This window comes from Chiloscyllium plagiosum, chromosome 22 (assembly GCF_004010195.1).
Source record: "Chiloscyllium plagiosum isolate BGI_BamShark_2017 chromosome 22, ASM401019v2, whole genome shotgun sequence".
In the NCBI taxonomy this organism is placed as follows: domain Eukaryota; kingdom Metazoa; phylum Chordata; class Chondrichthyes; order Orectolobiformes; family Hemiscylliidae; genus Chiloscyllium; species Chiloscyllium plagiosum.
In genome coordinates, this window is record NC_057731.1 from 50,150,428 (window position 1) to 50,171,240 (window position 20,813).

At 41.2% G+C, this 20,813-nt stretch overlaps 2 protein-coding genes across 2 annotated transcripts in view; one reads left to right on the forward strand and one right to left on the reverse strand.

The window, feature by feature from the left end:
* slc25a28 (solute carrier family 25 member 28) overlaps nt 1–11,029 on the forward strand; it is a 183,024-nt gene extending 171,995 nt beyond the window's left edge. The window contains exons 4-5 of the mRNA XM_043713024.1: nt 10,611–10,675; nt 10,934–11,029. Of these exons, the coding sequence (XP_043568959.1) occupies nt 10,611–10,645 (35 nt within the window). The 3' untranslated portion in view covers nt 10,646–10,675; nt 10,934–11,029. The remainder of the gene's footprint in view (nt 1–10,610; nt 10,676–10,933) is intronic.
* The window catches only part of LOC122561325 (spondin-2-like), a 31,965-nt gene extending 15,684 nt beyond the window's left edge, over nt 1–16,281 (reverse strand). Inside the window, exons 1-3 of the mRNA XM_043713021.1 lie at nt 16,026–16,281; nt 14,092–14,306; nt 3,488–3,977 (exon numbers count right to left, since the gene is read on the reverse strand). Of these exons, the coding sequence (XP_043568956.1) occupies nt 3,488–3,977; nt 14,092–14,306; nt 16,026–16,209 (889 nt within the window). The 5' untranslated portion in view covers nt 16,210–16,281. The remainder of the gene's footprint in view (nt 1–3,487; nt 3,978–14,091; nt 14,307–16,025) is intronic.
* Nucleotides 16,282–20,813: the final 4,532 nt, after the last annotated feature.

Sequence of the window (20,813 nt, forward strand, 5' to 3'; positions counted from 1 at the left end):
AATAGCATAGATAGTGAATAATAGGTAAACAGCAGCAAAAACAAAAACACAGGTACAGGCGAATGCTAAGTAAGCTGGCTTTGAGGATCAGAGGAGCTTCAAACCTGTGAGTTTAGATAAAATGTAGTCATTAGTGATTTTTAAAAGTATGCTATTAAGTTTAAAGAGTGTAGAACGATTGTAGGAAATAGGAAACTTAGATCTGCATGCAGGAGCTCGCAAGGAGTCGATCATATGCGGCGCCATCTTGCGACCAAGCTGCCAGGTACTCTGGTTTCCTCCCACAATCCAAAGATGTGCAGGTTTGTCTGTAGTGCCCATGGATGTTTAGGATAGGTGGTACTTATGGAGATAGGATTGGGACTGGTTGGGATGCTCTTCAGAGGGTCACTGCAGACGTGATGGGCCGAATGGCCTCGTTTCTCACTGTGAGGATTCTATTATGATTCAAACAAATAATTCAGCAGCAGCAGGCCCTCTTCTCCTCAGTGCCCATTGAACAAGTTGCAAATGTGGGTGTTGTAGACTGACCGAAATGGCATTTGGGGACCTATTTGTGTCATATAGCATTGATTGACATCTTAAAAAGAAATTAGGGCCAGAATCAGATGGGCAGTTCTCACAAACAGATTTAAATCTTTCTTTCAATAATGGGGACAGGGACCTCACAAGTGTTAACAGAACAGTAAGGCAACTGACCCCAAATTAAGGACTTTGCTGCCAAATAAACACCAGGTGAAGGGAACCAAATTTGAGCCCAGAGTCACTTATCAAATTTCTAGTCATGTAACTCTTCCTAATGGCCCCTGCTCATCCTGATAAAAATGGAAGAGTCAAATTTGAGTTCCTGGCCCACTTGCCACAGAAATTTACTTTGTGGGAGTCTGCTACAGGAAGTAGTCATGACTGTCTCCCGTGGAAGGTACAAGCCTGGATTTCTGAGGTCAGCCCCTTGGTTTATATAATTGTCAACCAGGGCAGGGCTTATACACTTAATGATAAGGTCCTAGGAGTAGTTGCTGAAAGAAGAGATCTTGGAGTGCAGGTTCATAGTTCCTTGGAACTGGAGTCGCAGGTAGATAGGATAGTGAAGAAGGCATTTGCTATGCTTTCCTTTATTGATCAGAGCATCGAGTATAGGATTTGGGAGGTCATGTTACAGCTGTACAAGACATTTGTTAGGCCACTGTTGGAATAATGTGTGCAATTCTGGTCTCCCTCCTATAAAAAGGATGAAAGGGTTCAGAAAAGATTTACAAGGATGTTGCTAAGGTTGGAAGGGTTGAGCTATAGGGAGAGGCTGAAAAGGCTGGGGCTGTTTTCCTTGGAGCATCAGAAAATCATGAGGGGCGTAGATAGGGTAAATAGACAAGGTCTTTTCCCTGGGGTGGGGGAGTCCAAAACTAGAGGGCATAGGTTTAGGATGAGAGGGGAAAGATATAAAAGGGACCTAAGGGGCAACTTTTTCACACAGAAGCACCAGACATTACAACATTTAAAAGGCATCTGGATGGTAATATGAATAGGAAGGGTTGAGAGGGATATGGGCCGGGTGCTGGCAAATGGGACTAGATTAATTTAGGATATCTGGTTGGCATGGATGAGTTGGCCCGAATGGTCTGTTGCCATGCTGCACATCTCTTTGACTATGAAACTGACAATCTAAGCTGAAGAAAGAGAGAGAGAAAGTGCTGCTCTTGTCAGCAGGAGCCACTAAATCTCTGTTTTGTATTACCTCTAGAAATTAACAGTGGGACTTGCGGAGGAATTTTGCTTTGGCACCGGCAGATCTTCTGTGTTCAAAGTTGCAGATTTAGAATTCAGTCCAGCATCAGTGCTATATGCATTGGAATGTACAGCACTGGGAAAAAACGAAATCCAGTGAAGTTTATTTTTATAGATCCCCAGTAGCTTTCCATCATTTCACAGTCTTCCCAGCTGTGAAAATTCAATCTTAGTTTCATCAAGTACAACTAGCCAATTTACCTTTTACCTCCTCATTTTATTGTTTATGTCCTGAATGGTATCCTACACAATGTACCTTGGCCCCTCACTTTGGTGATTTCTCCAATGCTATGTTTGCTGTCATAGTAAAAACAGGATGTACATAACCTTGGTTATCCACAGAAAAATTGATGAATGTCAGTTTTTGACACAATGAGTATTTAGCTAGGAGACACCCCAGGGGTTAGGATGGTGCATTGACACCTGAACATTGCAAGGAAGTTCTTGGATATGCCTGAGCATAGCAGTAAAAGGAGGAACACAAAGGAAATAAAATAAAACGAGAAACTGTGGATGCTGGAGATTTGAAACAAAAACAGAAATTGCTGGAGAAACTCAGTAGGTCTGACAGCATCTGGGAAGAAAGCAGAGTTAACATCTCAAGTTCAGTGACTCTTCATCTGACCTGTTAGCAGCGAGGAAATTGTGGTATTTATGCTGGAGATGAAGTAGGAGTGGGGTTGGGAGGGATAATGTGTGAAGGGGAGAGGTGATCAGGGAGGTAAAGATGGAGGCCAGAGAGAGAGATAGGAAAGGCCAGGACAAAAGAAAAGCCAGGAAAGTGATAATCAGAAACAGAAGCAGAAATTGCTGGAAAGACTCAGCAGGTTGGGCAGCATCAGTGGAGAGAAAGCAGAGTTAACGTTTCAGGTCAAGTGACCCTTCTTTAGAATATCCAAAGTGATGATAAGAGTGAAAAGTAGGAGAAAATGGGTGAGCTTTATTGAATGCAACCCATATAATGTGACCATGGACCGAGGTGTACTGGAGAATGAGTGACAGTGCTAACAGCAAACCATGCCATAACAGGTCCGGGTGTGGGGTGTATATAAGACATGGAAGAATGGAATCAGGCTGTAAAGGTATTGAACTCAATGTTCAGTCCTGGAGGCTGCAGGGGCTCCAAGTGGAAAAGGAGATGTTTTTGGCCTCATATCTCAGAAGAGATGTACCAGCCTTGGAGGGGTTCACGAAAATGATCCCAGGAATGAAAGGCTTAAAATATGAAGAAAGTTTGAGGACTCTGAGTATACTTGATGGAGTTTAGAAGGATGAGGGGGGATCGTAAAGAATACTGGACAGAGTAGACATTAGGAAGATGTTTCCATTAGCAGGAGAAACTAGGACTAATGGCAGGGAAAGATCCAAGGAATTTCCTAGCCAATAACCACAAATAGAGAAAATTGAAGTACTTCCGTGGCCTGGATGGTAAATTATAAGGACTGGTTGTACCAGGTTGTCTTGTACTTCCACATTGACAGGGTGATCTGTTTGAAATATTCAATGAATTCAATGGGGTAGATGTGGAGAAACTATTTTGGATTAAGAGTTGAGGAAAAAATAATCTTTAAATTAGAACCAGCTGTTCAGCAGCAAAATTGGGAAGATGCTTTTCACAGAGAGGAGCACAAATTTGGTGATTCTCTCTGCACACCCCCCCCCCCCCCCCCCCCCTCGCTGTCAGTTTACTCTTTCCACTTACTTCCAGGTTCCTTTCCCAATGGCTTTTCAAATACGTCATTGAAGACATCATCAGCCTTGAAGAGTTCAACTTCCATCTTCGTCCCATTCTCTGCGTACGTGCTATTGATTTGTGAAAGTTCTGTCCCATTTTGGGTTGTTCCTGGGGTTGATTCTGTTGGCTCAGGTCCTTTGTCTGGTGCCTGATTGGGTAATACTGCAGGGAGCAGAGTGAACTCTGAGTAGCCCATTCTGGGCAATGTTTCCAGACGTGGATAATAGAAAGAATTGGCAGGATGGGATGGATGCTTTGCGGTTATTTGTGATATTGTCTCCTGAGGGATGGTTGCAAAGTTTGGAGATGAAAATGTAAATCCGCTGTCTGTCCCAGCATCCCAAGGAAATAGATCCAAGTTGTAGGATTCCTTCCAGTCATTATTCTCACATAAGTTGATGCTGTTAGCTCCAAGGAACCAATCTGGACTGGGAATTATACGCACCAGAAATGACACCTGGACAACAAAGTAAAAACCCAGTTAGATCCTCAGAATTTGTATAAATCTAGAAAGAAAATGTTTGACTCACAAGGGTAAAGAAGTGGAAAATCTCAACCCAACAATATGAAAAATTCCTTGGGATTAAATTTGCCCTGAGGGCAGTGCAAAGTGGATGATATCCACCAAAAGAAAAACAAAATTGGCAAAGCCCAATAGGAGTTGCTGAGTCACTAATACCAATTTTGTAAATGTTACAGTTTTCTGACCTCTACCCTCAGTTCTCCACCCTCCCTGTTTTCCTCCACCTTATTGCAAAGGATCTGCCAGATTACAGTAGTTTACCTATTTTACTCTGTAATGGGTTTTATCATTGGCTTTAACGGAATGGACAGAGTTGTAAAACTGACAATCTAGTTCAACTTTGAGGTTTCCTGCTTGCGGGTTAGTTTAAAGTTACCCCTATAAAACATAATACATCGCAGAAGGCTGTTTAGTTCATTGTCCTATGCCAATGTCAAACTTCCCTGGCCTTTCCCTGAAATCTCTTCTTATATACTTCTTTCGTCAGTATTTTTTAAAATTTCCCTTTCTAAATTGTTATATAGACACATTTACTAGAACTGCCATTTGAGATGATGGGAAGCTATTAATTGGCCAGCTCTGCGAAGTGCTATTGACACTGCATAATCTAAAGCTAGGAACTAGGATTTATGACTAGAATTTAGAGAAGAATTGTAGAAAGCTGTTTGGCCCATCATGACCTTGTCAACTCTGTGAAAAAAACTGTCCAGTTTGTCTCACACCTCCCTCCCCATAATCCTGCCCACTTTGAATATATCTCAGTACTGTTTGCAAAGTACTATGGAATCCGATTCTATTACGTTATCATGTATTAACTACCCTCAGTGGGGGTGTTAGTAGTAGAAACTATTTCTTCATTTTCCCTCATTTAACAATAATTTAAAACTTATGACCTCAGCTTACTGACCATGCAATGAAGATGAAAATGTTTTTCCCTACAAAGCCCATCATAATTTTTAAATATCTTGACTGGGTCTCCTTTTGGGGTTATCATATAGAATTATTGATTTGTTATAGTGTAGCCTGTTAAGTTTGAACCAGTTCTTTGCAAGAGCAACTCGGTTACTCACTCTGAGCTCCTGTTATTTCTGTGCTGCTCTGGAACCTGCCCTCTGCAGATGCTTATTCAACAGCTTTTCATTAGCCCAACTTGTATCTGTCTCCACCATACTCTCAGGCAGTGCATTCCTGATCCTAACAACTTGCTGTGTGAAGAGGTTTTCCTCATGTTGCCATTGATTCTTTTGTCAATTGTTTTATATCAATGTTCTGTGGTTCTTGACACCACTACCAAGGAGAAAAGCTTTTTGTTTCTCTACCCTGTCGAGACCCTCTTCATTTTACCAGCTCTATTAAAGCTGTTCTTACCTTCTGAAGGAGAACAATCCTTGTTTCTCTAACGTACCTTTGTAACTGAAGTTGTGTCTATTTGAAACCAATCTCCTAACTTTTGTACCCTTTCGAAAGCCTTCCTAAAATGCAATGCTCAGAATTGCCCACAGTACTCGAACTGAGGCTGACTCCGAGTTTATGAAAGTGCATCATGGCTTCTTTGCTTTTACTCCATGTCTTTATTTCTAAAGCCCAGGAATTTTTATATCTTTTTAAGCACTTTCTCAATCTGCTCTGTCACCTTCAATGTTTTGAGAAGACAGATTGAGAAAAAGAAAATTTGCATTTATATTATACTTCTCATGACCACTGGATATCTCACTGTATTTCTGGAATGTAGTCACTGTTGTAATGTATAGGTTGTACGACTACGACATGTACTCCCAGTCCCTCCATTTCTGCACCTACTTTAGAAGTGCTCCCTTTACTTTGTATTTCCTCATTCTTCCTCCCAAAATGTACCACTTCACACGTCTCATTGTTAAATTTCATCTGCAATGAGTATGTGCATTCCACCAGTCCCTCTGTGTTCTGTTGAAGTCATTCACTGTATGACTGACAGTTCACAATACTAAGAAGCCTTATGCTATCAATACATTCACAATTCTATCCCATACGCTCAAGTCTATCTTATTAATATAGACCATAAAAAGCAGTGATCCTAATATTGATCTCTGGGGAACTCTGCTTTATAACCCCACTCCAGTCCAATAAACAACAGTTCATCACCACTCTCTGTTTCCTGTCATTCCGCCAACTTTATATCCTTGCTACGACTGTCGCTTTTATTCCACCGGCTTCACTTTTGCTGGCAAGCCTATTATGTGGCATTTCATCAAATGCCGTTTGAAATGCCACATAAACAATAGCAACTGCATTACCCTCATTGGCTTTCCTTATTAAAAAGATTAAACCTTCAGAGCTTGTGTGGGATCAGAAATAGCAAGAGTTGTTACCTCAGGCCGCTACAAACATCCTCCAACCTATTGCCGATTTGATCTTGCCCCTGCTCACCCCAGCACCTGTCCTATCTGACTGTAAAAGTGGTTCAGCTCTCCTTCCATAATAGTTGGGGGAATGTGTGTGTGTGTGTATCACTTTACAGATAGTTGCAGGATCAAGTATGATGGGGCATAATTTTAATGTCAAGGGCTGAAGATTTAGAGTGGATTTAAAAAGAACTTTTTCTCTCAGGGGATGGTGGGAATCTGGAAAGTGCTGCCTGAGAGGGTAGCAGAAATGGGAAACCTCACAAAATTTTATAGTCCCTGGATCAGCATTTGAAATGTCATAACATTCAAGGCTGGATCCAAGTGCTGGAAGGTGGGATGAGTGTAGATATGTTGGCGCAGACTTAATGGGCTGAAGGGTCTCTTCTATGACTGTGTAAACAAGAGTAGACAAGATAGTCTGCTGAGTCTGTTCCATCATTCAATATGGGGTCTTCAATTCCATTTATACAAAAGTCCAAAGATTGACAATGTACAAATAATAGGCTTGCTAATAAAGCAGATTTTATAATTAAAGTTTTTAAGCATTTACTTTAGTTATAAAATTTAAATAATTGTAAATGATGGTAACAACCTGGGCCAGTTGATATGATTCTAAATTGCTGTGTAAGATTTTGACTGTAGTTTCTAAATTGACATGGCAGAGCAGTATTGAAGGACTGCTGCAAAGTCACAAGAGCAATTTGGATTATCTGATTATTTAGGGGATTGACCAGATAGAAAACATAGAAACATAGAAAATAGCAGCAGGAATAAGCCATTCAAACCTTTCAAGCCCACTCCACCATTCAATATGATCATGGCTGATCATCAAATTTGTCCCCTGTTCCTACTTTCTCCCCATACTCTGAGATCCCTTAACCCTAAGAACTATTATCTAACTTCTTCCGGAAAACATTCAATGTTTTGACTTCAACCACCTTCTGTGGCAGAGAATTCCATGTGCTCACCACTCTCTGGATGAAGAAATTTCTCCTTATCTCAATCCTAAATAGTTTACCGTGTATCCTGAGACTGCGATCCCTGCTTCTGGACTATTCAGTCATCGGGAATATCCTTCCTGCACTTAACCCTCTTTAAAATGTTACAAGATTCTTTGAGATTCTCTTTCATTCTTCTAAATTCCAATAAAAATAGTCTTAACCTATGCAGTCTTTCTTCATTTGTCAGGCCTTCCATCCCAGGAATCAGACTGGTAAATCTTTGTTACACTCCCTCCATGGCCAGCACATTCCTCAGATAAGGAAACCAAAACTGCACACAATGCTCCAGATGTGATTTTACAAAGGACCTGTAAGTTGCAGCAAGACATCCCTGCTCATGTACTCAAATCCTCTCACTATGAAGCAGGCATACCATTTGCCTTTTTCACCTGCATTCTTACCCTCAGCAATTTGAGCAAGGACACCTAGATTTCGTTGCACCTCCCCCTTTCCCAATCTATCACCATTCAGGTAATAATCTGCCTTCCTGTTTTTGCTACCAAAGTGAATAACCTCGCATTTATGAAGATTTTAAGGCACTAAAGTAGTGGTTTCTGTGGTATCTTGGCCAATGTTTCCTCAGCTAACCAACACCATTAAAAACAACTTCATTGGCCATTGATTTCAATGTTGATTTGGGGATGATATTGTTGTCAATGATTGCTGTGTTTGCATTCCATGGAAGAATAATTTTGTGAAATTTTGTATATTATAATAAGTGCAAACGATGTGTGGTTTTAAGGTAACATGTTTTCATTTGCTCTTGACAACCACTGTATCAGTAGAGGTTCCATCATGCCTTTATCCTCTTAGTGGAATGTCACTGTTGGGCATGCATGACTACTGTCAAAATATGTAATCTTAAAAGTAAAAATAAGATTCATGTCTGATACTTGGAATGCACGGTTCTGATTGACTGGGCTTGACATCAGTATTTATGTCTGAATTTCAAAGGAGATGGGGAGATTAACCAGCTAACTTTCCTTTTTTCATTAAAATAAAACAGAATTCAAGAAATTTCTGAACAAGTGGGAACAATCAATAGAAAAACCTGGCCTGGATAACAGAATGAATGGGACAGTTTAAAGGGACTGGCTTTTGGCAGTTGGCTAGTTTCATATCTGATCTCAATAATTCTGCTCCCTAAATGTATTCTGATATTTGATTGATGTTGAAGATTAGAAGAAATTAGTAAAAATGTTAAATCTTGGTGCAGCTTTCTCTCTCTCTCACTCTCTCTCACTCTCTCTCTGCCTCTTTCTCTCATTCTCTCTTTCTGTCCCTCTCTCACTCTCTCTCTTTCTCAATGGGCCAAATGCTGACAAATGGGACTAGATCTGTTTCGGATATCTGGTCAGCATGGACGAGTTGGATCGGTGGGTCAGTTTCCATGCTGTATAACTCTATGACTCTATTTGAAGTTCCCACAGGAGTGATAAACTAAAGAACTTCATATAAACTGAACAGCATTTTCTCTATCACAGTAGTGACGATTCTTTCAAAGTACTTACGTTAGATTCCTTACAGTGTGGAAATAGGCCCTTCAGCCAACCAGTCCACACTGACCCTCCAAAGATTAACCCACCTAGACCCATTTTCCCTCTGAATAATGCATCTAACACTACAGGCAATTTAGCATGGCCAATTCACCTGACCTGCACATTTTTGGACTGTGGGAGGAAACCGAAGCACCCGGAGGAAACCCACACAGACACAGGGAGAATGTGCAAACTCCACACGGACAGTTACCCAAGGCTGGAATTGAACCTAGGACCCTGATGCTGTGAGGCAGCAGTGCTAACCACTGAGCCACCATGCCACCCTGAACCACTGTGCCACCCTACTTTCCTCGCTATAAAGCTGTTGGGGATATCTTGGGTTTGTGAAAGAGGCTATTTAAATGCAGTTTTCTTTCCACAACCATAACTATGTTTTTAAGGTTAAAAACTTGCACAGATCAGTGAGTGTGACTCACCTCTGAATCAGAAGGTTATGGATTCAGCCTTGTTCCAAAGACTCAAGCACAGATTACAGGTTGACCCTTCAGTACAGTTCTGAGGGAGTGCCATCTTTTGGATGAGAATTTAAACGGGAGCCCTGCCTACCCTCTCAGCTTGATGTAAGCGATGCCAAAGGCATTCTTTCAAAGAAGAACTGACTGCCCTTGGGTTCCAGCCAAGATTTATTCCTCAACCAGCATCACTGTGAGCAGATTTAGGGAGGCAGTTGCAGAGCTTAAAAACCTAGGCAGGAATTGCAATCCGTAGCATAAGCTCTGCATTGCCTGGGTAAACCATTCAACCTCTCCCACCCTCTCTTCTTACAGCTTATTTCTTTAACAGCTGTCTAATATCTACTTATGTGGTTCAGAATTAAATATTGTTTGATAGCAGTCTGGAAAGTGTATTAGCATGTTAAGAGTGCCATAAAAATACAAGTTGTTGAAGTAGAGGTTGGTTTGAACACTTATTGTTGGTCCCCTTTATTCACCATCTGAATTGTTAAGGGAGATTCTGGGCAACTTCTGTTGGCTGATGCATTTAGAATACTATCAGGCAAGCCTTTTCAGCAACATCTGTGGTCTATCTGTATCTTCCTGTTTTTCTGTTTCCCACTGCTTCAAACATCCTTCTGTTTACATTGTAAAGTGAGATGTTAGTTAGGCAAAAAAAAATTTTGAATTGGTCTGAAAAAATAAGCTTGTAGGCATTGAACTGCACAAAACAGCAATGTTTCTTTTAAGTAGTGCCTATTGCTGATGGTACAAGTAAATCGTTAGCGCTGTTTGCCCAATATAGATAGCTAAGTATGGAGATAACCTAGGACAATGAAATTTGCAGGGAACTGCATTGAGTTTCTCTGTTTTATTCTCCACAGGCAGAACCCCACAGCCACTAAGAAATTAAAAAATAAATGCATTAGCAGCTAAAGATAGTGAGGCTGCCCTTTGAGCCTTACACACTTTCTGTAACTTTCCAGCCAGCTAGAACGTTACAAGACTGACACGCGTGGGTCCTTATCAGTGGCATCAGACCTGACAAAATTTACCTTTGTGTGCATGTCAAGTGCTGGTCAAAACTATGTCATGTCTGTGACAAAAATATGCTTACTAGTGATCCTAGATGCAAAATGTGGGAAGTGTTCACTTCAAATACTGACATATTTCTTACCTTGAATAACAGAAAAATATCAAGGACAAGAACAAGACCACAGTTGACTTGAAGCTTCTTATCAGATGATGTTTGTGGTAAGTACTCCTGAGTTATGTGACCTCACCTCAATCTTATGATAAAACCATAACCTTTGAACCAGGTCATTCATCTCATAAATACCCTTCCTAATTCCACAGCAGACTCATGAGAAAATGCAGACACAGTGCATCTATGGAGTTCATTGTCTTTCGACTTTTGCTAAATTGGCACATTTTTCTGACATTTCAAACATGCCAGTGAAGGTAAAAAAATTATTATTGGTTCTTTCTCCCGTTTTATCTCCTTGTTTGTAGAAAGTGTAAGACCACATTCAACATGGCCGACTGCCACATCAGAGAGACTAAACTTACAGCTCCACCCCCACTCAAGATGTTAGTCTAAGAGCATTTGATTCTGTGTTTATCTTTCAAGTAAAGTATAACAACAAGTCCACATTTGTGCTATGTGGAAGGTTTAACATTCAATATGATGAGCAGCTTCTCAGATACTGAAGCAATCTGCATCTATGCAAAGCAAAGCTTGGACAACATTGTGCCTGGGGCTAATAAGTGGCATAGGTCATTCATGCCACACACGTGCCTGGCCATAAGCATCACTAACAAAAGAGAATCTTTCTTTGACATTCAATAACATTTGGCAAAGCAGAATCAATGGATTGACAATCCTAGGCCTGCTCCTATGTCTAATAATCTTACCATCACTGAATTTCTTTCACTATCAACATCCTACCATTGAACAGAAATTCAAGAGACCAACCATATAAATATTGCAAAATTGGAGTGAATAACTCATCTTTTATATTTCAAAAGCTACCCGTCAGCTGTGAGGTAGAACCCAGGGGTGTAATCAAATATTCTTGTCTTTCCTGGATGAGAATAGCCCCAACTATACTCATGATGCTCAACAACGTCCAGGCTAAATGCTGGCTCAAACCCCAACCACTGACCGAAGTATTTACTCCCTCTACCGCAAACAAATAATGGCAGCAGTGTGTGTAACAAGATGCACTACAGTAACTTACCAAGGTTCCTTCAACATCACTTTCCAAACCTGCAACCTCTGAAGTGAAGTCTTCAGAGTTCTACTCTCCAATTAGAGAGAGATGACTGGTGGTACTTTAGCCTAAGAGTCACCACACCTCAGGTGAGGATGGGAGGTTAAGAAGGAGAGTCCTGCATGGTAATCTCAGCCAGTGCAGAAACTGAATCCATGCGGCTAGTGCTATTCAACATGGCAAACCAGCCCTCCAAGGTAACTGCAGCCTTTACCACCAAAGAGAACACACACAGAAGGAGCATGGGAGTAGCACTAACTGCAAGTTCTCTCTAAGCCCCACACCAACTGTTTTCCACACTTTCACTGTTCTTTCACTGTCAAAATGGTCCATCAAAGCTGTGGGTGTACCTACACCACTTGGACTGCAGCAGTTTAAGAAGTTGGGTCACCACCATATAGGACATGTAGGGATGGGCAAAAAATATTGACCTTGCCCATGATGCTAATGTCGCAATAAAGAATAAGAATGAATATAGAATTCTGGAATGATCTGAGCACAGAAAGGAAGCCATTCAGTCCATTGTATCCCACTGGCTCTCTGCAAGAATACTTGCAAGTTTGATCTACTCCAAGTGCTTTCCCTGTAACTTTGAACAATTACTTGTTTCAGTTGGTTGTCTAATTCTCTTTTAAAAGTTCCCTTGAACCCATCTCCATCATGATCTCAAGCTGTGCTCTCCAAAACCTAACCTAACTTCTCCCTGAGGCAAATTATATCGCTTTCCCCTCCTCTTTTTGTAGAATGCACATCCAATGGGTGACTGTCTGATTCTCAACCTTTCTACCAATCGAAACAATTTCTCTCTATTTACCCTGCCTGAACATCTTATGATTTCAGACAATCTGATCAAATCTCCACTCACTCTGCTCTTCCTTAGGAAGAACGATACTAGTTTCTCCAATCCATCATTCAGCTGAAGTCCTCACCCCTGAAACCATTCTTGTAAATCTTTTTTGGGCTCTCTCCAAGACATTCACTTCTTCCTGAAATGTGGTGTCCATAATTGGACGCAAAATTCTATTTGAGGATGAACAAATAAATTCAACAAACAAATAATAAACTTTATAAATGTTCAGCCAATTTTCTTGCTTCAGTATTCTTATGCCTCCATTTATGAAGCCAATGATCCTTATTGCTTTTCAAGCAATTTTTCAATATACTCTGCCATCTTTGACAATTTGCTAATCACACTTTAATAATCTAACTGATCTCCTGTGGCATCATCACAGGTTGGCCGTTTGGAGGATAATTGTAATACTTAAAAGCTGAGACATAAATCTAATTTAATCACATTTGCCCTATGCTGGCCTTGGTTTGGGGAATTCTTGTGGGGAACTAGCCTAAGTAAGGATATCCCAAGGTCATTTAGAGGTTGGTTCCAGAGGGAAGTTTCTTGGGAATGGCAGCTGCTTATAAAATCCAAGTTCCTCACCTAGGGAGAGATCGGGTTATTGAGGGCAAAAAGGCAACAGGAAGTTATTCAATCACGCGGCTGTCATTGCTGTAATGTTGAAAATAGTGAAGGCATAAGAGGCCAGAGGAGGACTTGCATAGAGATCTCAGAGGGTTGGACAACATTACAGAGACAGTGAGATGCAAGACCATGGAGACTTTGAAAACAAGCATGAATATATTTTAAAGGAGGTATTGTTGGACAGGGCTATTGCTGCTCATGGAAGTGATGGTGTGGGGTGAGACAGGGCAGCAAAGGTTGTGAATGACTCTAAACGTTGATTTGTCCTAACCTACAGGTCTGGTGAATTGGCCATGCTAAATTGCTCACAGTGTTAGGTGTGTTAGTCAGGGGTAAATATAGGGTAGGGGAATGGGTTTGGGTGGGTTTCTCAGTGTGGGCTGAAGGGCCTGTTTCCACACTGTAGACAATCTAATCTAATCTAATCTATGCCCGTGTTTTCTGGGTTTAGGTAAGTGCAGTGTATCCTCCCAGACATGCTTCCATGTCAATCAAACACAAAGTCCACTTGCAGGGAGTTAGAATTTTCACTCATTTCGGCATCAACATTGACGTTGCAGTTCCCAGAGTTGTGGGGCTCCTTGAGGATCAGAATACCTTGCAGAAACCCTAAAACTGTGCTTGAGACTCCAATTTGATCAGAAGATGAACTCTTCATGAAGTAGTTTTTTTGTTTTGTTTTTTGAAACTATTGGCTGTGGAGTTCTTGAGTGCCTTACAATCAAGCCTCATGGATGAGGACTGGCCCACCACATGTTGCTAATGATATTGCATCCATTGGCCAAACACCAGCAAGACTTACTTCTTTAAAAACTGTAGGAGAATTGTTGAAAAGTGAAGAGGGGCTAAACTGTACACCATCTCCCTAAAGAGATATGAAAATGTGTGACAAGTGAAAAAAAAACAGCTTTGTAACTTACAAGAGGGTGTGAGGGAGTGATAGTGAAAGTGGTGGTGGAATTCCCTTCTCCTGCTGTGATAGGATTACTGTGAAAGCAGCTCTGCACAGACCCCTGTGTAGCGTTCACTTCTTCCAGCAGGAGACCGTGCTTTCCATCCTCTGCAAACATTTTAATGCCAGAGGATGCCATGGCCCCTTCGGCCCACAGGATGAAGTCATAGTTATGGACACAACCTGCAAGAACAAAATGTCAAGAATGAAGCAACATGGGAGAGTTTGTAGATTTGGCATCATGCATTCAAAAGGCCTCTCATTATGATTCTTCAGTTTTTACTGCTGGACATCAACCACAGTGGAGCTCAGCATCAGCACCTCAAACTGTCACCATACCTATAAAATCAAAACAATTAGCTAGCATTTCTTCATGTTATTTAATCCTGAGAACGGTATCTGTTTCCATCCCGTCTCATGATGCCATTCTTTTCAAATCCCACTAATACAATGCATTCCTTTATTTAATTGGGTGACTTAGCAACAATTCAGAATAAAGGATGACTAACATTTTTTTTGCAGTACAATTTCCTATTCTCTTTTTCTAAATAAATTGTCACGGCAGAGTTTCCCAAAGTGTAAACAGTTTGATTTGAGTCATTTAATTCTCAGAACCACTGAGGCTTGAGAGTACCACAGACACAAACAGTAAAGACTTTGAAACATTATGGTGTTATCAAAGAAGAATGTATACTTGTAGTTATTAAATTCAAGGTGGCATTACACTGCACAACCATGTTTCTAGTTTGCCATGATGCAGTATTTATATCATTGCACTCAGTGCTTTTTAATTACAATGTTCCTTTTTTTTAAACAATCCTTTTTAGAAAGTGGGTATTCCTGAAAGGGCCAGCTTTTTAATGCCCACCCCTCATTGCACATGGAGGTATAGAGCCTTGTTCATCAGCCACTGTTATTGGTCTTGTTTAACTGAGTGGTTTGCTAGTACACTTCAGAGAGCAGTATCAGTATGAGACTGGAGTGCGTATTGTTGAGGACAACATTTTGGTTCCCAGCAAAACATTTGTGAATCATTGAGACTGATCCAACAGCTTCGTGGTCATTTTACTGACAACAGGGTTTTACTTCATAGCATCCCTACAGCGTGGAAGCAGGCCATTCAGTCCATCAAGTCCACGCCGATCCTCCGAAGACTCGCGCAGACTCAGCCCACCACCGTAATCCTGTATTTCCCATGGCTAACCCACCCAGCCTGTACATCCTGGACACTAGGGGCAACTTAGCGTGGCCAATCCACCTAACTTGCACATCTTTGGACTGTGGGAGAAAACTGGAGCACCCAGAGGAATCCCACGCAGACACGGGAAGAACGTGCAAACTCCACACAAACAGTCGCCTAAGGGTGGGATCGAACCGATGTCCCTGGCGCTGTGAGGCAGCAGGACTAACCACTGAGGCACTGTGCCGCCCCGAGTTAAACTCAAATTGAATTAATACAATTTGAACTCATGTTCCAACATGTCGGTCCCTTTGGAATGGGGAGCCAGGTTTTCCAGATGCCACTGTTTGCTTTCAGGGAATCTCAAATTTTCAGAGAGGCTTCAACAGGTATTAGGGAGGGCAGCCATACCCGTGTCTGGTGTATGCAAAGGCTTTGGGCACCTCCCTTTTAGCCTGAATGAATACAGCAGACAGCCATACTATGGAGTGCAGTGAGGTGATTCACCCAAACCTTGCCATTGTAAAGGCAGACACTCACCTTGCACTCGAAAAACGTCCAGTGGATTCAGAGAAAATATGGTTCTCTCTTCAAGTCCTTTTCATTCATCATTGACTGATTGGATTGACACAACTCACTTGGTTTCTGCAGTAAGAGTTTCATTGTCCAAGCAAACTGAGGGATGTTTAGATCAAGAATACAACAAAAAAACCAGGACTCACCGAAAAGCATTGACCACTGGGCTGGAGGTCTGTACATTGGATATTGCTTTGGAAAAGAGAAGCTGTTCCACTCTGCCAGGAAATGGAGAGTGTAGCGTGCTGGTTTCTGAGTTTGGCAGTGGATTACATTGCCGGTGGTGGCTGGAGAGATGAAGAAGAGCCAGAGGAGAAGAATAGGACTCATAATACTAACACTGGGGACTGAAAGCTAGAGATCAATTCAGAGTGAATTCCCCATGGTGACATAGAATCTGGACTCCACAGTTTTCTGAATAAACAAACCCTTTGACCTCCTGTGGTAGACAATTCTCAACTTGGGTTAATATTTAATAAAGTCAATCTGTTGCAAAATAAATCCTCTCCTACCTTCCATTTAATGCACTTTGGAAGGTGCAGATCAGAAATTATTTCTTGAATGAGGAACTACGATTCGCTCTCAGCTGGAGTATTGAGTTCCATTCTGGGCACCACCCTTTAGGAAGGATGTCAAGGCCTTGGAGAAGTAGAAACGATTTACTAGAATGGTCCCACGGATGAGAAAACTCAGTTCTATGTGGAGAATGGATTTTTTTTTTTAGTGGGCGGCACGGTGGCACAGTGGTTAGCACTGCTGCCTCACAGCGCCTGAGACCCGGGTTCAATTCCCGCCTCAGGCGACTGACTGTGTGGAGTTTGCACGTTCTCCCCGTGTCTGCGTGGGTTTCCTCCGGGTGCTCCGGTTTCCTCCCACAGTCACAAAAGATGTGCAGGGTCAGGTGAATTGGCCATGCTAAATTGCCCGTAGTGTTAGGTAAGGGGTAAATGTAGGGGTATGGGTGCGTTTCGCTTCGGCGGGTCGGTGTGGACTTGTTGGGCTGAAGGGCCTGTTTCCACACTGTAATGTAATCTAAAATCTAAAAAGTTTTGAAATTGAAGGGGAGGTATAATAAAGATATGAGAGATTTTGATAGTGTAAATAAAACAAAACAATTTCCATTGGGAGCTGTCTCAGGGGTAATGCTTTGATGCTCACAAGGACAAGCAACATTTCTTAAATACTTTCAGTGTTGCTGTCGGTTGTTCTTTGTCCCTTGTGACCAGTGTTGCTATTGCGAAAGAGCGCCTCACTCTACCAGTCATGTGTTCATCAGGTAGCACTCTTGCCTTGGAACCTAGTAGGTCATGGGTTCAAATCATACTCCAGAATCTAGAGTGCAAAATCAAGGCTGACATTCCCGTGAAGAACTGAGTGAATGCTGTACTATCAGATGCACTGTCTTTTGGAAATACCAGTCCTTGTCTCTGAAGATCCCATGGCACTATTTTGAAGAAGATCAGGAAGCTCTCCCTGGAGCCTGGACAAATATCTATCTTTAATCAACATCACTAATTTTGGCTATTTATTTCACTATTTATTATCTGTTTACCTATTACCATTATTTATTTCATTGCTCTTTTTGGGAAATTTGTGTGCAAATTAACTACTGCATTTTTTATGCATTATAATAGCAACAACACTTCAAACATTCATTGCTTATAAAATGTTCTGGGAGGTCCAAAGACTATACTTGGTGCTATATGAATGAAAATTCAATCCTTGATCTTTTACCAGATTGAGGCAAAACTAACTTAATTTGAAGGAGATTGTTGATGTGGGGAGAGTACAGTGATGGAACGTACTAGCACTGGGGGTCTGTGACATAACTGAACCTTTACTCTCGCAGATTCTTTTAACCTCATCACCTGATGCAATTCTTCTGCAATCTCTCTGTTTCTTTTCCCTCAAGTTTCAACAAGATATGTCTGATAAGGTTTTGATGTGTTCAAAAAAATGTACCTTTATAAATGTCTTCTTGTTTGGAATCAAGGCCTGTGCAAGCAATCTTGTTTCTTCACAAGTTGCGATATTTGTGTAAATGCTGGTGTAATCTATATGTGATTACTCACTGCACTATAGAGCTCTTAATCCTAGATTCTTTTAAATATTGCATCTTGCTGGAAGTCAACAATGTAACAGTTAGCTTGATGTATCTCTTTCGGTCACGGTTTAATTCCAAACAAAAGATTAGTTTTATATCGAGCTTCTAGATAATTCTCCAACAAAGGCGAGCACTGTATTAAATGTTTATTTGAGTTGCTGAAAAACATGCCAAGTTTGTAGATAATGAACATAAAAATGGAGAGTGCTGCACTGCTAAATGTTTCATTATGGAATTATTTCACCAAAAAAATGGGTGTGTAAAAGCATCATTGTGAGATCAGTCTTATTTTAACCCTCTCCCCAGTTGAAGAGATTGTTCTTGCGGCGTTGGCATCTCTTCTGCTTACACCTCCACTAAAATCCACTCTTCATGTACAAACCTAAAAACAATTTGACGATGGAACCCTCCATAGGCATCAGTAGGGGGGTCAGTTAGGTGGATGCTGGTTTGTGATAAGGAATAGTACCAGCAGTGTGGGTTCAATTCCTGCACCAGCTGAGGTTACCATGAAGGGACTCTCCTTCTCAACCTCTTCCCTCGCCTGAGACATGGTAACCCTCAGGTTAACCACCACCAATCAGCTCTTTCTAATGAGAGAGCAGCCCTGTTGTCCAATAGGACTCTTAAATGTGCTCAACATTTGCATTTTCCTGCATTTTCCTGCAAAGATCTCAAAGCTATGGTGTGCTTTCTGTTAGAGACAAGTCATTGTATAGGTGAGGGACACTGCTCCACATCAAACATAGGATAGTGTGAAGAAGCAGCCCTCCATGAATGGCTATACAGTACCTAACAAGAATTGAACCCGCACTTTGGTTTCCTTCTGCACCAGGTTCTAGCCAATTAACTAAACAACCCAACAAGGTCCTAAAGCTCTATTTGGAATTTGAATCTATATTATGCACTTCCAAGACCACGAATTTCCCAAATTGCTTTGCAACCAATGAGATGTTATGGAAGGTACTGTTGCATTATAGGGAGATGTACCAGCTCATCTCCTTCCTATGGGAAGGATGTTGTGAAACGTGAAAGGGTTCAGAAATTACAAGGATGTTTCCAGGGTTGGAGGGTTTGAGCTATAGGGAGAGGCTGTAACTATTTTCCCTGGAGCGTTGGAGGCTGAGGGGTGACCTTATAGATGTTTATAAAATCATGAGGGGCATGGATAGGGTGAATATACAAGGTCTTTTCCCCAGGGTAGAGGAGTCCAAAACTAGAGAGCATATGTTAAAGTGAGAGGGGAAAGATTTAAAAGGGACCTGAGGAACAACGTTTTCACACAGAAGGTGGTTCATGTATGGAATGAGCTGCAAGAGGAAGTAGTGGAGGCTGTTACAATTACAACATTTAAAAAGCATCTGGATGGGTATAGAATGGGAAGGGTTTAGAGGGATATGAACCAACTGCTGGTAAATGGGACTAGATTAACTTAGGATATCTGGTCGGTGTGGACAAGTTGGACTGGCGGGTCTGTTTCCATGTTATACATCTCTATGACTCTATGATTCTAATATGTGCAGAGTAAACTCCCATAGACAGCAATTTGATAAGCTACCAGTTTATCTGTTCCAGAGTTGTTGACTGAGGCATAAATATCTGCCAAGACACAAAGGACAACTCTCTTATTCTCCTTCAAACCTGATCTTATTGCCACCTTCATCTAGTGACCCATTAGAAAGGTGACAACTCTGGCATTGCAGCAATTCTTTAGCATGAGGCTTGGAATGTCAGACCAGATAAGAACACAAAAATACATCTAATTTTCCTGTTTTCATTTGTAACTTTCAGCTTATGCTAAATTATGTCCACCATATTTGCAGCTTGCTGAACCTGTCTGTAACTTTGGGCTGGAATCTTCCTTCTCCTCTGAGGATGGTGAAATTGTAGCTTTCTTAACCTTGTTGCTAGAGCCCCAATCAATACAAAAGCTTTTTGTAGTCATTCCTATTTGGGAGGGGGGAATGGTGTGGGTGCACATTGGTAGCAAGGAGGAAAACAATTGCAAAACAGCCCTACAATTTAATAGAGCTCGGATTTAATGATTGCAATGTTCCCATAAACTAATACAAACTCACCAAAGAGATAGACAGACACTTCACAGATCACAACATTATTATTTCACACCTCAAACAACTGTTGGATTCAGATGAGAATAGCATTTGACTTCACTGTGATGACTCCTCCAGTCAAATAGTTGCCAGCTGCTGGCTGGTCAGACTCGCAGATGATGGATTGCAACTTGGATGAGATAGCAAAAGAGACTGTCAAGGCCAGCAGAAGTCAACACCTTTAGGTGTGATCAGGAGAAAATTGAGAGCACAATGAAATTCTAACAGGATCTCAATTTTTGATTTTGTGAAAGGTAGCTACTCTGTCTCACCACAATCGATGTGATCACCATTGAACAATGAGCCCCAGCTGATTCCTGCAAGGCAACACGTCATTACCTCTGTAAATATACAGTTAGATGTTTTAGTTTTAATGAAAAAAAAACCAAGTGTGATTACAGAAATATAATTTAAAGAACTCTTCAAAAGCTTTGAGAAAGAAGATTGCGGGGATTAATGCAGCTAGCTAGGAGAACAAGTTGGCTCCTTAAATTGCAGTTACCAGCATGAATGCGTTATAATTACAGCGTCACTAGGCAGGCCAGTACAAGAATGTTATAATCAATGCAGAGACAGTAAAGGTTTACAGTTTCATTCTTTGAGGGTGGTGTACTGCCTGCACACAGACTATAAAATGAAAATTAAAAAAAAGGAAAAACAGTCAGTCCAAAAATTATCACCTTAGTGAATAATCTGCATGGCTACTTTTGTTTTGAAAG